At 38.9% G+C, this 13,708-nt stretch overlaps 1 protein-coding gene across 1 annotated transcript; it reads left to right on the top strand.

Moving 5' to 3' along the window:
* The first annotated feature begins 3,120 nt into the window (after window positions 1-3,120).
* Window positions 3,121-4,065, top strand: LOC138384210 (olfactory receptor 10A6). The gene has a single exon (XM_069469517.1). The coding sequence runs from the start codon at window positions 3,121-3,123 to the stop codon at window positions 4,063-4,065; it is 945 nt and encodes a 314-aa protein (XP_069325618.1).
* Window positions 4,066-13,708: the final 9,643 nt, after the last annotated feature.

Genomic DNA, 13,708 nt, shown 5'->3' with positions numbered 1-13,708 from the left:
TGATTCTCATATATCCCCTATGAGGTTAATATCATTATCTCTATTTTACAGAGTAAGTACTAGAACTAGAAAGTTCAGTGATGTGCTCAACATCATACAAGTCAGTCCAGATATTTTGACTCCAAGTTAAAAAGCTCTGTGTATGAAATTAACTGTACTGACATTGTTTCTCAAAATTTCCAGTGACTCCATATTTCTTTTCAAAAAGATAAAAGTTCTGGGTTGGGGGAGCATCTGGGCTTTCTATAAAGAGACTTCAACTTAATTTCCTTAACTTGTTTTCCACCATTGTACAAACTGCATTCTGTCCAACCAAATCCTAGGATACCTGCCTTTGGTCACACCCTCACCCCACCCCTCCCTTCTCTCCCTATTGACAACATTCACTCAGCCTCTGCCTTCACCTCCTATGGGGAGGTGTCATGGTAGAATTGAGTCTCTTGTGTGAAGAGGAGTCATTCCCCTTAGACGTTGGAAGGAGTGTGTGCTCTTGAGCCTTCTCACCTGAGAGGCCAAGTTCAAGCCTCATTAGTTATATAAAAATACAGGAAGTTCCTTATGAAGTGATTCCATGTTCTCCAGGGAAGGATTCTCAAGTGCTTATGATTCTGTGTCAAATAATGTTATAGAACCAGTGCACCGAATCACTAAGTTGTTCTTATGGATAGGTGGCTTTTGACTAGAGGCGAAACTTCTGATAAAATAGCATGAAAACTAAAGAGACAGAGTCAATAGGTAAGAGGTGAAGATTCTGCTTGTGTGCCTGTTGCTTGTGTTTCCATTTATGGTTCTACACACTGGCAGTTGGAGATGCTGTTGAAGTGATGCCTCAGTGCTCATGAATTGCTAGCAATGGTTGAAAGATTTGAATTGGTGGACATTTTGTTTTGATGCTAGTTAATTTCTTTCCTGAGAAAAGTTCAGGTGGTAATTAGAGGTGTAAGTATTTTGCATGTCCTAGCATCCAATCTTGGAAGTTTGCAAGTGATGGCAGGGAACTTGGTCAGTAAGTCCAACACTCACCTCTTTCCATCTGTAGGCTGATGCCTAGGGAAGGGAATGATGTGCCTAAGCATTACCTTTCAGTGAGTTTTTCAGGACACAATTAGGGTCTTCCAACTTGTAGAGGAAAAATGGAGTATTCATGGTCAGTGGTTCTTTACACTTATGACAGTTTTGTTCCATTACATGCTCTTAACAGGTTTTATAAAAGTTTTCTATTTTTTTATATGGTACTCTGCATTTTCTAATTTTCAAAATCTATCCACTATTATATACTTGGGACTGAATACACATTGTTCTTTTTTTCCCCATTAGAATTGGGTTTGAAATATTTCATCCTGCAGAGCCTATTTTACTAATTTTAGGATACTTTTGACATCCAAAACATAATTATTATCGTTAATATAGGCATTTGATTTTAATACATGACTATGTTCAAACTCAAGAATAAATCAACCTGTCTTCTACTGTCGGCTAATATTCCACAGATCTGCTCTCCAGACATCCTTGTATGTCTTCAGCTTGATGTGTCCATGTGTCCTCCTGGCTTCCTCATTTCCCACAGTGAGCTTCCTCTGGTTTTCAAAACATCCTACAAAGGCCTGTAGACCTCCATTCTAGTTCTATGGTGTCATCAAGCATTTTTTGACTTGGGCCGGCCAACCTTCCTCCTCCTTTCTGAAGGCTCTTCCACCCAAGACATCCTGTGATTGTGATCATTCACCCTCCCCAACTCCTTTCAGGTGTACTCTTTCTCTTATTTAAATGTATAAAGCATTTGTTATTAATTACCAACTGTTTTATGTACTGGTTTGTTTTAGATACTTTATTCTTTAAAAATACAACCTAGATTTTTCTAATTTTTATGTTAATTTATTCTAGAAATACTGGTTTTATGTCTATTATGAGCCAAGGAAGCAAACAAAATTTTTGCCCTCCTGGACTTATGTTCTAGTGAGATATAGATATATAAATTTACATATATATATATACACACACACACACATACATATGCACACACATATACATATGTAAATAGAGTAAAAGGCAGTTGTTGCAGAGTCCTGGAGTATGAGGTGGGGGCACTATTTTATGTATCATATGGGTTAAGGGGCCAGAAACTGGTTTATGTAGTTTGCGCAACTGTCTGTTGAGCTCCAGACTCAAATATGTTCTTGAGTGTACAGAGCCTAGAAAATGGTAGGTGGTCAATCATGCTTGCTGAATAATTAATGATTAAATGAACTTTTTGATGATGAGGATAGTGGGAAGAGAGAAGAGAGAGAGAAAGGGAGTGATGGAATTTTTAAATTACAGTTCCACAATGATTAAAAAAATAGGCTTTTTCCTAAGTCATCATGGTCACAAGGATGGGCCTTAGAGATTTGGCCCTCAACATTTCACATGCTTGTAAATTGCAATGTAATTGGCCAGGTCCAGTTTGGGCAGATATCAACCAGCCTGAAGCCAATTCACATAATCTATAGGTCACCTAAGACAACTGCATCTGAAATACAACCCTCTGTGTGTGTCTCTACAGAGTGTTGTCACCTTTAACCAAGTCACATACAGGCATCTTAAATCTAAGAAATATTTTAAACAAATTTACATGAAATTTGTTATAACTTTGAATTATTAGGTTATTTTCAAAATATTGGGGGTAGCTTGTTCAATCTATCTACTTTTTTCCACTTTATTTTTGTGGTCTTCAATTTTGTATTTATATAAAATTGAGTTAAATTAATGATATCTGTAGCAATGTTATGGGACTGGAAACTAAATATAAAATATTTATATTTGCTTTAAGGCTATGTTTGATTTTCAAAGTACATAGTGTTCAAGTTGAAATAGAACTTTAATATTATTATACCCTTTTCAGACAAGATTTCTGAGCCAGAATTCTTCACTTTTCCTTTTATATCTTAAAGATTCATTAATCCATGTATTTGGCCATTCTCCAAAATTCTCAAAGAAAATTTCTGACAGAATGAGCTGCACTTCTCATCTTCTGCCAGAATTTCTGAGATGAATGCAGACTGGAACGCTCAGTTAATGGACTGTGACTTCATTCTTTATATACTATGTCCATGAAAACAACATAGGGCTCAACTCCTGAAAATGAAAAGGCAAAATCAAAGCTCTGTGGTTGAATTCATCCTCTTGGGTTTTTCTAACTTTCCTGAACTCCAGCAGCAGCTATTTGGGATTTTCTTGGTGATTTACCTGGTGACCCTGGTGGGAAATGCCATCATTATAGTCATCATCTTTCTGGACCAGAGACTCCATGTTCCCATGTACCTGTTCCTCCTGAACTTGTCTGTGGTGGACTTGAGTTTCAGTGCAGTCATCATGCCTGAAATGCTGGTGGTGCTCTCCACTGAGCAAACCAGGATTTCTTTTGTGAGCTGTTTTGCACAGATGTATTTTATTCTTCTTTTTGGTGGGACTGAATGTTTTCTCCTGGGGGCAATGGCTTATGACCGATTTGCTGCAATTTGCCATCCTCTGAACTACCCAATGACTATGAACAAAAAAGTTTTTATGAAATTAGTTATATTTTCATGGGTCTTAGGTTTTGTGTTAGGTACTGTGCAAACATCATGGGTCTCTAGTTTTCCCTTTTGTGGCCCCAATGAAATTAATCATATATCCTGTGAAACCCCAGCAGTGCTAGAGCTTGCATGTGCAGACATCTTCTTGTTTGAAATCTATGCCTTCACGGGCACCGTTTTGATTATTTTGGTTCCTTTCTTGTTGATCCTCTTGTCTTACATTCGGATTCTTTTTGCCATCCTGAAGATGCCATCAACTACTGGGAGGCAAAAGGCCTTTTCCACCTGTGCCTCTCATCTCACATCTGTGACCCTCTTCTATGGCACAGCCAGTATGACTTATTTGCAGCCCAAATCTGGCTACTCACCGGAAACCAAGAAACTGATGTCCCTGTCTTATTCACTGCTTACACCTCTGCTGAATCCACTTATCTATAGCTTGAGAAATAGTGAGATGAAAAGGGCTTTGATGAAATTATGGAGAAGAAAACTGGTTTTACATGCAGTGTGACTGTGTTGAGAAACCATGTAAAATGTGGTTACTGCCCAACTGTACTATATTTAATTGTAATACATTTTGAAAACAGTTTGCATTCCTTGGTATGAGTATGCTTCACTTTTTGAGTGCTCCAAGTTTGATCATACATCAAGGACATCTTTATATGGTAACGTTTTGATTCCTTTTTCATGGATGCATGATATTCCTAAACATGGGATATAACACAATTTCTTTAACAATTTGTTTAGTAGTGGCCCTACTGGCAGTAATTTTTTTTGCCATAATAAACAATACTAAAACAAATAACCTATTTTTATATGTTCATGAATTCTAGTACTTTAATTTATATAGAATTGCTTTCAGATAGTGGGTTTGATTGGTCAAAACAAATGTGAGTTTGTAAATTTTCATAGATATTACTGATTTTGTTTTTATTTTAAGTACTTCAGACTAACCTTAGACCCACTTGCCCCACTGACTGGGTTGAACTCTAAGAAGGCTACAAATAAAGAAATGAAATTTTTACTTTTGTAGTGAAAATCTGTTCCATAAATGAGGATAAAAGACAAGCTACGTATACAGAGGACCACACAGGCTCTATTCAGGGACCCAGAGAGATTAATAATTCAAAACTGGATTTCTTCTTAGAATATATTCAACCAGTGCTTTGAGCACTGTTTTTAGTACAGAGCATCACATGATCATTTTTGAAGATCATTTACAGTATTGCTATCCTTTTCACTTATAAGCCACTGTTTTTAAAAACCTAATCAAATTTCTTGTATAGGGCAAAAATATCCACCCCATATAAGCCAAACAATGTATGACTGGTTTTTTTTCTTGTGGGACATAAATATGATTACCTAATTGTGCCTATTTTCTATTATTCTTGAGTCATATCGATATCTGTTTGCATCTTTCCCACAAGGAATAATTAAATACATTGCAAGATTGATATGTAACATTTCATTTTTGCTTCCTATTTTAATTTTGCTACAAGGTATAGATAAGGTCCTGTTCATTAAATCTACATCAAAGGAGTTAACATCACCTTTCATTTCTGCTCCTGGGAGGTAATAAGGAGGTTAGAATACTTTCTCTGAAGCAATCATTCATTTGATGGGAAAACCTTTTTTTCTTCCTATCTACTTCTGACAAAAATGAGGGTGGAGGTCAAACCTATTGGAGTTTGAAAGAAAGAAATGAAAGAAAGAAAGAAAGAAAGAAGGAAAGAAAGAAGAAAGGAAGAAAGAGAAAGAAAGAAGGAAAATAAATAAATAAATAAATAAATGTCATCAGCAGAAGGCTGAAATTTTGTGGGTAATATCTGAAAGTTGTATAATATTGTTTTCAGCTGGAAATCAAACAAACATTAGCAAAAACTTTTGAATGGATCCCATCTTAAAAGAATCATTAAGTAGCGCTTATCTAAAACAAACAAATAAGCAAATAAGCAAACAATGAACCCAAATACAGAACTTCCTTTTAATCATTCTCTAGTTTCATTGATTACATAAACCAATTTTTCTTAACAAACGTTCTTTTAAAAAGCCGGGCTAGGTGGCTCATGCTGTACTCCCGGACACTCTGGAGACTGGTGGAAGTATTGTTTGAGCCCAGGAGTTCAAGAGCAGCCTGGGTAATATAACAAGACTGTTTCTGGGGGAAAAAAAAAAAAAAGGTAAAGAAATAATTTCTTATTTATTGGATGGTCATTAGACTTTGGAAGGTCACTGAATTCACACCGTTTCCTCTTTCATTGTCCTTTGCAATAAATAAAAGCCTACACTGGTAAGATGTTTTTGGACAGGCTAGGCAAGGTGGCTCACGCCTGTAATCCTAGCACTCTGGGAAGCCGAGGTGGGAGGGTCACTTGAGCTCAGGAGTTTGAGACCAGCCTGAGCAAGAGTGAGACCCTGTCTCTACTAAAAAATAGAAAAAGTTAGCCAGGCTGTGACGTGTGAAGCCTGGGGTCAAATGAGACAATCAGCTTCTTCCTGCAAGGAGGTTTCTGAAGTCCCTCAATTTACTCCCTGCCAACAGGTCACAGGCCTGTCCTTTTCTTTGCATAGTTACATAGGACCTTGGAGATGCCTGCGAGTGGGTAGACCCAGTGGCATAAGAAATATACTTACTATGGAGGCTGAGGGTCTAAGGCGGTGTTGCTGCTACACTAATTTCCTTTTTCTTTCTGTCGTGGCAACTGTTAGGGTGGTGATGCCAGTGCGCACAGGTTTTGAGAAAGATTTCTCCAGACAGAGATTAGGATAGAAAGAAAAGGTTTATTTACTTTTCCCTGGGGGAAGGGAAAAGGATCAGTGCAGAGGTGGGAAGAAGAAGAATGTGCTGGCCCAGAAAACCAGCTATTGGGGCTTTTTAAAGGGGGTTATGAAAATGGCAGGGTACAATTGAGAAACTGTTGCATCTACTCCTTTCTTTTTTCTTGGTGACAGGTAGATAACAAAAGCTGCAAGGATGTCAAAAGTCTAAGACTTGGTTTCCCGCCTTTCCTTGGAGAAGGGATTATCACAGATGTGACTCTGTCCTCGCGATGGGGTTGAGGCTGAAGCAGAGTGCCTGTTAGTGAGAGAACTCATAGGATTGCTCTTTAACCATTACTGGGGAAATGGTGGGATTAGGTATTTTCTTATGTGGGATTAGATATTTTCCTGTTATTTTTGCAAGGCCGCCCCTTTCAGCAACACAATTATCTCTCATCTTCCCATGCATATTAGCAGCCTGCTGAGACAAACCTGTCAGTTTTCTTAGTACACCATTCAGGTTGAGGCTGGGCAGGTTTGTTGGTTTTCAAGGGCTCTGCTGGGGAGTTTCCATCACTGACTTATAGGGAGGGACCTTCCTTTTCTTTAGAAATTTAAACAGGACAGATTTTGAAATGTGTAAAGTACCTGGCACTGTTTGATAAGGTTGTGTGGGGCTCTACCCAAAGCTTTCTCACAAGTACGTGTCATACCCCAGAGGAAGGAAAGAAAAACAGCCACCTCAAGCTGCCATTTGAGAGATGACAGCAGCCAGCAAAAGAGAGCAGGTCCTGCAAAGCTCATCATCTCTTTATGGTCTTCAGAGGGACTCTGTATGCAAATGAGAATCTCAAAGAAATGCCCTGCTGCTGTGTTCTCAGTCAACATATGGTGTTCTGGCAAATGTTCAGTATCTTTGCTGAGCATGTGAACCAAAATGACTAAGTACAGGACCAAATGAAGTTCTCGGGACAGGCTACATTATATGTGTAATCCACAAATGTCAGTCAAGCCTAATGAAGTTCCCCTGTACCAGTGAATCAGAAGGGCTGCATAATACCAAAAATGGCAAGAGCCCAGTTCCCTAAAGTCCAGAGTGTGCTACACAGTGCTAGAGGCAGTTCTTTGGTGCCAGAGTCCTAAGGGAATAGCAAGATTATTTTTTCTTAATTCCATATTGTTAATTAGGACTGTTTAATTTCTTAGCAGAGTCTGAAGTACACTAATATCTGTGTATTTCTACAACTGTTATTAAATGCAGTTGTTATAGGTTGAATTATTCTTCTCCCCCCAAAATCCCTATCTTGTTGTCCTAACCCCTAATACTAGAGAATGTGACCTTATTTGAAAATAGGGTTTTTACAGAAGCAATCAAGTTCAACTGAGATCATTAGGGTGAACCCTTATCCAAAATGACCAATATCCTTATAAAAAGGGGAAATTGGAACACAGATATAGAGGGAACATGATATGAAGACACACGGGAGAAGGTAACATGTACAAGCCAAGGAGAGAGGCCTGGAACAGATCCTCCCCTCACAGCCCTCAGAAGGAATCAACCCTGCTGACAACTTGATTTTGGACTTCCAGCTTCCAGAACTTGAGACAAAAAATTCTGTTGTGTAAGTTTGCAGTCCCCAACCCCCGGGTCGTGAACTGGTACTGGTCCGTAGCCTGTTAGGAAGCAGGCCACAGAGCAGGATGTGAGTGGCGGGCAAGAAAGCAAAGTGTCATCTGTGTTTATAGCTACTCCCCACATCACTGCCTGAGCTCCACCTCCCCGTGCCCCCCTGGTCCCTGGAAAAATTGTTTTCCATGAAATTTGTCCCTGCTGCCAAAAATGTTGGGGACTGCTAGCTTAAGCCACACAGTTTGTGGAACCCTCAGAAACCAATACATGAGAATTTTGTATGGATATTTAAGTCCATTTTTCATTGATACGTCATACTTATCCACTGAAGAAACTTTGTAGAAGCCTAATGACTTTTAGTTAACCAAATAATCAATATTTTGGTAACTATAAATATATATTTAAAAAGCCCAATCTGGATTGGACTCTGATAGTAGATTTTGCCTATAGGAAAGGCTCTATGAAAGGAATTTCTTTTATGAAATTGTAGGATTATTGTCATAATGAGGGATAACAATTAGCCATTAAATAATGTTCCTGTAAGCTTCATATAGATTCCATCATGAACATTACAACATCCTACTTACATTCTTGAAGGTTCATTACTTAGGATTTTAAGCAGGTATGGTTTACACAAATACCATTTGCCCAGAGGATTCTTACTATGAGTTGGGAACTGGGTCAATTTAAGCTCTTACAGTCCTGTTGGAGAGTCTACAACTCTTTTTTTTAACTTAACATCACCATTCTTCAGTTCATACTTTTCAAGGAAAATAAATGGGTGGAATATTATTAGAAGCAATTGCACAACTGAGAATGTTGTTCTGTTGCCTTCACATATATAAGACAACATGTCTTGGTGCCATTAACTTTGATCACAGTTTTCCTTAAAAGACTGAAAATTCTGTCATTTTGTTCAATAGTCAATACTTAAAAAATGACTGAGGCCTCCAAAGTGAAGTATCACAAGAATGGAAAAACAAGCACCACATGTACTCACCATCAAATTGGTATTAATTGATCAACACTTATGTGCACATATGGAAGTAACATTCACCAGGTGTTGGGCAGATGGGAGTCAGGAGGAGGGGATGGGTATATTCACACCTAATGGGTGGTGTCTGGGGGATGGGCACACCTGTAGCTTTGACTTGGGTGGTCCAAAGGCAATATATGTAATCTAAACGTTTATACCCCATAATATTATGAAATAAAATAAAATAAAATAAAATGGCTGAGGCCAGACTCATTTTCATTCATTTATTTGTGCAATAGGTATTTCTTGAATATGACCCTATCATTCAAATGAAAATGGCCACAATGTTTGTTTGGAAATTTATTTTCTCCCCATGCTCAGCTCAAATGCTTTGGTGCTCATGATTTACACTCACCAAACACTGTGGTTGGCTCAAGGGTGGAACACGGTGCAGCCAGAATCAATGAAATGCTATTTTCTTCCCCTAGAGATTCTGGAAAAGAGTGTATATTCTCTCTGATGGACTCAAGTGAAAGAAGATCTAAGGCCCAATGTTGAAGGAGCCATTTTCCAATTACAGGGGCAAAACGTGTAGAATGGAACTAACATACCATGAGTCAGAGCTGATAATAAACTGGGAGACAATATGCAATGGTCAGACCATACATGGCAATAGATCTCTGACCCGCAACTGTAATAGAGTGGCTGCCTCTCCTCCCATAGATATGAAAGGGAAATCATGAGAGTGGGGAATATGTAACAGAGGGAATGACCTGGAAAATTTACCCCACTCTTTTGGGAACTGTATCCCTGGGGCAGGTTAAGTCTTTTGTTAAAACTCCCAGGTGGGTGGCTGTAGAGTTCACAGGCTTTGTTTTTGGCAGAGATGGGACAATTTAGTTAACCACAGTAATTGCCTGAAGCTGAGAAAACTCCCTTTAAAAGCTCTGTATTTCTGATTATGTTTGGGAAATTTGGGATTTTGAGATGAGAAGGTCTACCATATTTCCTTTGCCAGCGAAGTAGATTCTCCTTCCTTCCTCCTCAAACTGCTTGTCCTTGTTCTTTTGATTCAGTCTCGTGGACAAGCGGCTGAGTTTTAGGTAACATAACCTCTGTAGCAATCAGTCCAGAATGGTCAGGACTTGGTCATTGACTACCAGTTTCCCTAGTTTTATTTTTATTCTTGTCTTCTTCCAACTCAGGACCAACTAGAGAAAGCCAAATATGCTTTCCAAACCAATTCCATAAGATTCCCCACGTCTAGTTAGCCATCTCCAGCTTTCCCATGCCATCAACCTCTAAACAGAACATACATGAAACCTTCCCTTTTTGTCATTATAATGTTTTACCACTCCCTGACTGTCTTTGAGCTAAATGCAAGTGGGAGTAGCTGACTCCCTTTCTATAGCAAACTGAATAGCCCATGTTTGTTTCTATTTGGGTGGTGTAGGTCCAGAGTTGAGAGGGAGACACATGAAGCCTCGTGTGTAGCAAAATGTTATTTATTTTGAACATCTGGGGGCAGATGGTGGAGGCTGAAAAAGGCATCCACAAGAAAAAGGGAAGAGCCTTGGGTTTTATAGAGGGTTTTCCTGGGAGGAGTAAATAAATTCTTTTCAAACAACCAGGAGGGATAAGGAAAGTAAGTTCTCCTTTTGCATTTCATTCCCTTATCTCTCTAGGGTCTGGCAAAGGGTACATGCCCAAAGCACCCCTAGGAAGGGAAGTAGAGAAATTCCTTCACATCAAATCACAGGAGGGCTTTGACCAAGATGGCCTTCAACATTCCCCTCAGTGTGAGCAAACTTAAGACAGGTTTCTTCCTTACTACAGGTCCCTGACCTCACTTTTCTTAAATCACTTACTTTAGAAAACTTGTAATTACAAATTCTTTCTCTGCCTCCTTTGAAGTGTATATAAATCTGCTTACAATCCTCTTGGAAGTTTTAAATCCCAGGGAAGGTCGAGGACCTGGGAACCATCTCTTTGACATGTAAACATCGAAAGAGATAGCTTTTTTTGTTATTGTTATTTCTGTTAACTCATAATAGGGTTATTATTATTTTTAAATGAGTTAAGTACATATTTAAAAAATGTCCTCATTTTAATTTCTAATATAGTAAATATTAATTGCTATATTCTATAAAAACAAAAGCTCTTTGAGGTTCTCTATAAATCGTAGGAGTGTAAAGGCGTCCTGAGACAAAAAGTTTGGGAACACTGGTTTAGAGAATTCACTGTAGGCAATTTCTCCATGGCTTTAAGAGGAAGGATGTATGTCCTGAACTGCAACCTTCACCCCAAAAAACAAAACAAAACAAAGCAAACAAACAAAAAACCAACAGGTAGCAGAAATACCTGTGTTTACAGGTCTCTGGTTTCCTGGTGTCAAACATTACTGTCTGTAGAGTTGATCTGTTTCCTTGGTAACTAAACTGTAGCTGCCACTTGTGGCCTATTAACAGCCTTTGGCTGAATGGATTCCACAGGGCAATGACTGACTATCTGGGAATAATTATGGAACTTGGTAAGGAAGTTTCCTCAAGCAGGAAATTGGTTCCTCTGGAACTTGTTAAACATTAACTCCATAGCCAAGACCATGAAAACATTTACTGAAATTAGTAATAGTGTTCTGGTCCCCTGGGAGCACTTGCCAAGGGCAAATAGAGTCAGGAATCAGGAACAATGAGTGGATTCTTAAAGGTTTAGGTGTCAACTTTAAGCTATGATGAGGGAGCAATTAGTTTAAAACGACTCCTGAGTTTCTAATGAAGCCACACTTTTAAGCCTCTCCCTGGGGTTGAACATGGGTCTAGCGTAGGGGTGTGAGATGTAATTAAAGTCTACTTTAAATCCAGATGTTCCCCTTCACGGAGCCCCTTTGGCCAACCACTGACTTCAGTAAGAGTTACAAAAGCTTGCCAAACCTGGAGAAGGTGACCAAACTTTAGACAGGGTCAGCCAAGCATGAATTTCTGACAATTTGATCAGTTTCAATAAAAAGCAATACATTTTCCCCTGGATAACACTTTGAGGCTTTAGGATTTGTCCAATATAAGCACATGAATCTAAAGTAAAAACAAAACAAATCTATAAGCAAAACACAGCAATATTTTCCCTGGGGGGAAAAAAGCCAAGGACTCAACAGAGTGAAAGGAAAGAACAAAGGGAACAGCCCAGAAGTCTCTGTCCCAAGCAGGTTCCCTGCTCAGGGCTGCAGCCTGTGGAGCCCAGTTCTGTGCCATGCTCTCCCGGGGACAGCGACACATCTGACAGAGAGAATGGCAGCACCACCGCCTCCTCCTCCTGAGTATCATTCAAACCCTTTACAGACAGCCCGAGATGGAAAACAGTTTCAGTTCCACCCACAAGATCAACAAATGACATTCAGAAGAGCAAGAGCAGATAGGGAGAACATTTCAATGTAGAAATTTTGTAACAAAAGACGACAAATACAGAAGTATGGAAACATAATGAATAATGGTTTGAGTGCCTACAGGAGCTGGGCATTTTGCTGAGCACTTTGTTGGGGCATTACTGCAGCTTGGGCATTACTATCATTGTCATTTTACTCATGAGGAAACCTAGCTGCGGAGAGCTGAAATGCATTGCCCAAAGTTAAGCGGCAGAAGTGGAAATAGAGCATCCTTCCCTTTAACCCCAAGTTTTGACCATAGCCTAGGCTCAGCATGCTCTATTTACTTCTTCATTCAACTCAAGTTTACTGAGGAGTCACTCCAGGCAAGATCCTAAAATAGGGAACCAAAGCAGAATTGTTCCTGCCCATCTGGGCCTTATGGTAAAGAGCAAAAGACAACTAAAATAATCACACAAATCAGCATATCATTACAAGCCAGGATAAGTGTTTGAAAAAATATATAGTGTAAACCAATGCATCATCTATCTGTCTGTCTATTATCTATCTTGACCTAGGCTGAAGACATCAAGAAAGACATCTCCAAGAAAGTGATATTTACATTGGAATCTGCAGTTTGAATAGGAATTAACCAGGGAGTTTATGGAGAGTAGGTGGCAGAGAGAGTCATAGGCAGAAACAAAAACGGCTCTGTGGCAAACGGAAACACATCTCAGGCAAATAACCCAAAGAAGTTGTGTGTGGTATATCACTGGAGAAACATGAGGACCAGACATGCAGTATCTTAATACTTCCTATTTTCATTAGGGAGCTATTAAAAAGCCTCTGTTGCTATACTATAATCTTGATTTTTTTGTTTGTTTTGAATTTTTGGCTGTTTTTCTTGTGTGAGAAATATTCCGTGTATAGAAGGTAGAGAATAACATGATAAATATTCATGTAATCACCACTAACTTAAATAAAATATTATAGTTGAAATATTATACTATAATAAAATATTATAATTGAATAATGCTTTTGAATAATATGAAATCTCTTGCATATACTGAATGACAGAAAAAAGTTTTAAACCAAGGGCAGGCAGGAACAGTTTTGCATTTTGAAAAGATTTTGAGAAATTGCATGGTAGACAATGATTTGGAAGGAAACTAGCATGGATTATAGGATTCCAGTTAGCTGACTACTGAGGCTGTCCAGGTGAGAGGTATGGTGGGGTGACCTATGGTGTTGACAGAGGAGATAGGGAGAACAGACAGACTGGGGAGGTATTAGGATGGAACTGGCATGACTGCTAGTGATGGATTGGTTAAGGGGAATATGGGGGTACGGTGGGGGCTGAAAATAACTCCTGAAATAAACTCTCATGAAATGAAGCAATATTTCTAGGGGGAAAAGTATCTATCCTTAAT

Source organism: Eulemur rufifrons, chromosome 6 (assembly GCF_041146395.1).
Source record: "Eulemur rufifrons isolate Redbay chromosome 6, OSU_ERuf_1, whole genome shotgun sequence".
In the NCBI taxonomy this organism is placed as follows: Eukaryota; Metazoa; Chordata; class Mammalia; order Primates; family Lemuridae; genus Eulemur; species Eulemur rufifrons.
Note: the sequence above shows the minus strand (reverse complement) of the source record. Positions and strands in the feature narration are given on the sequence as shown.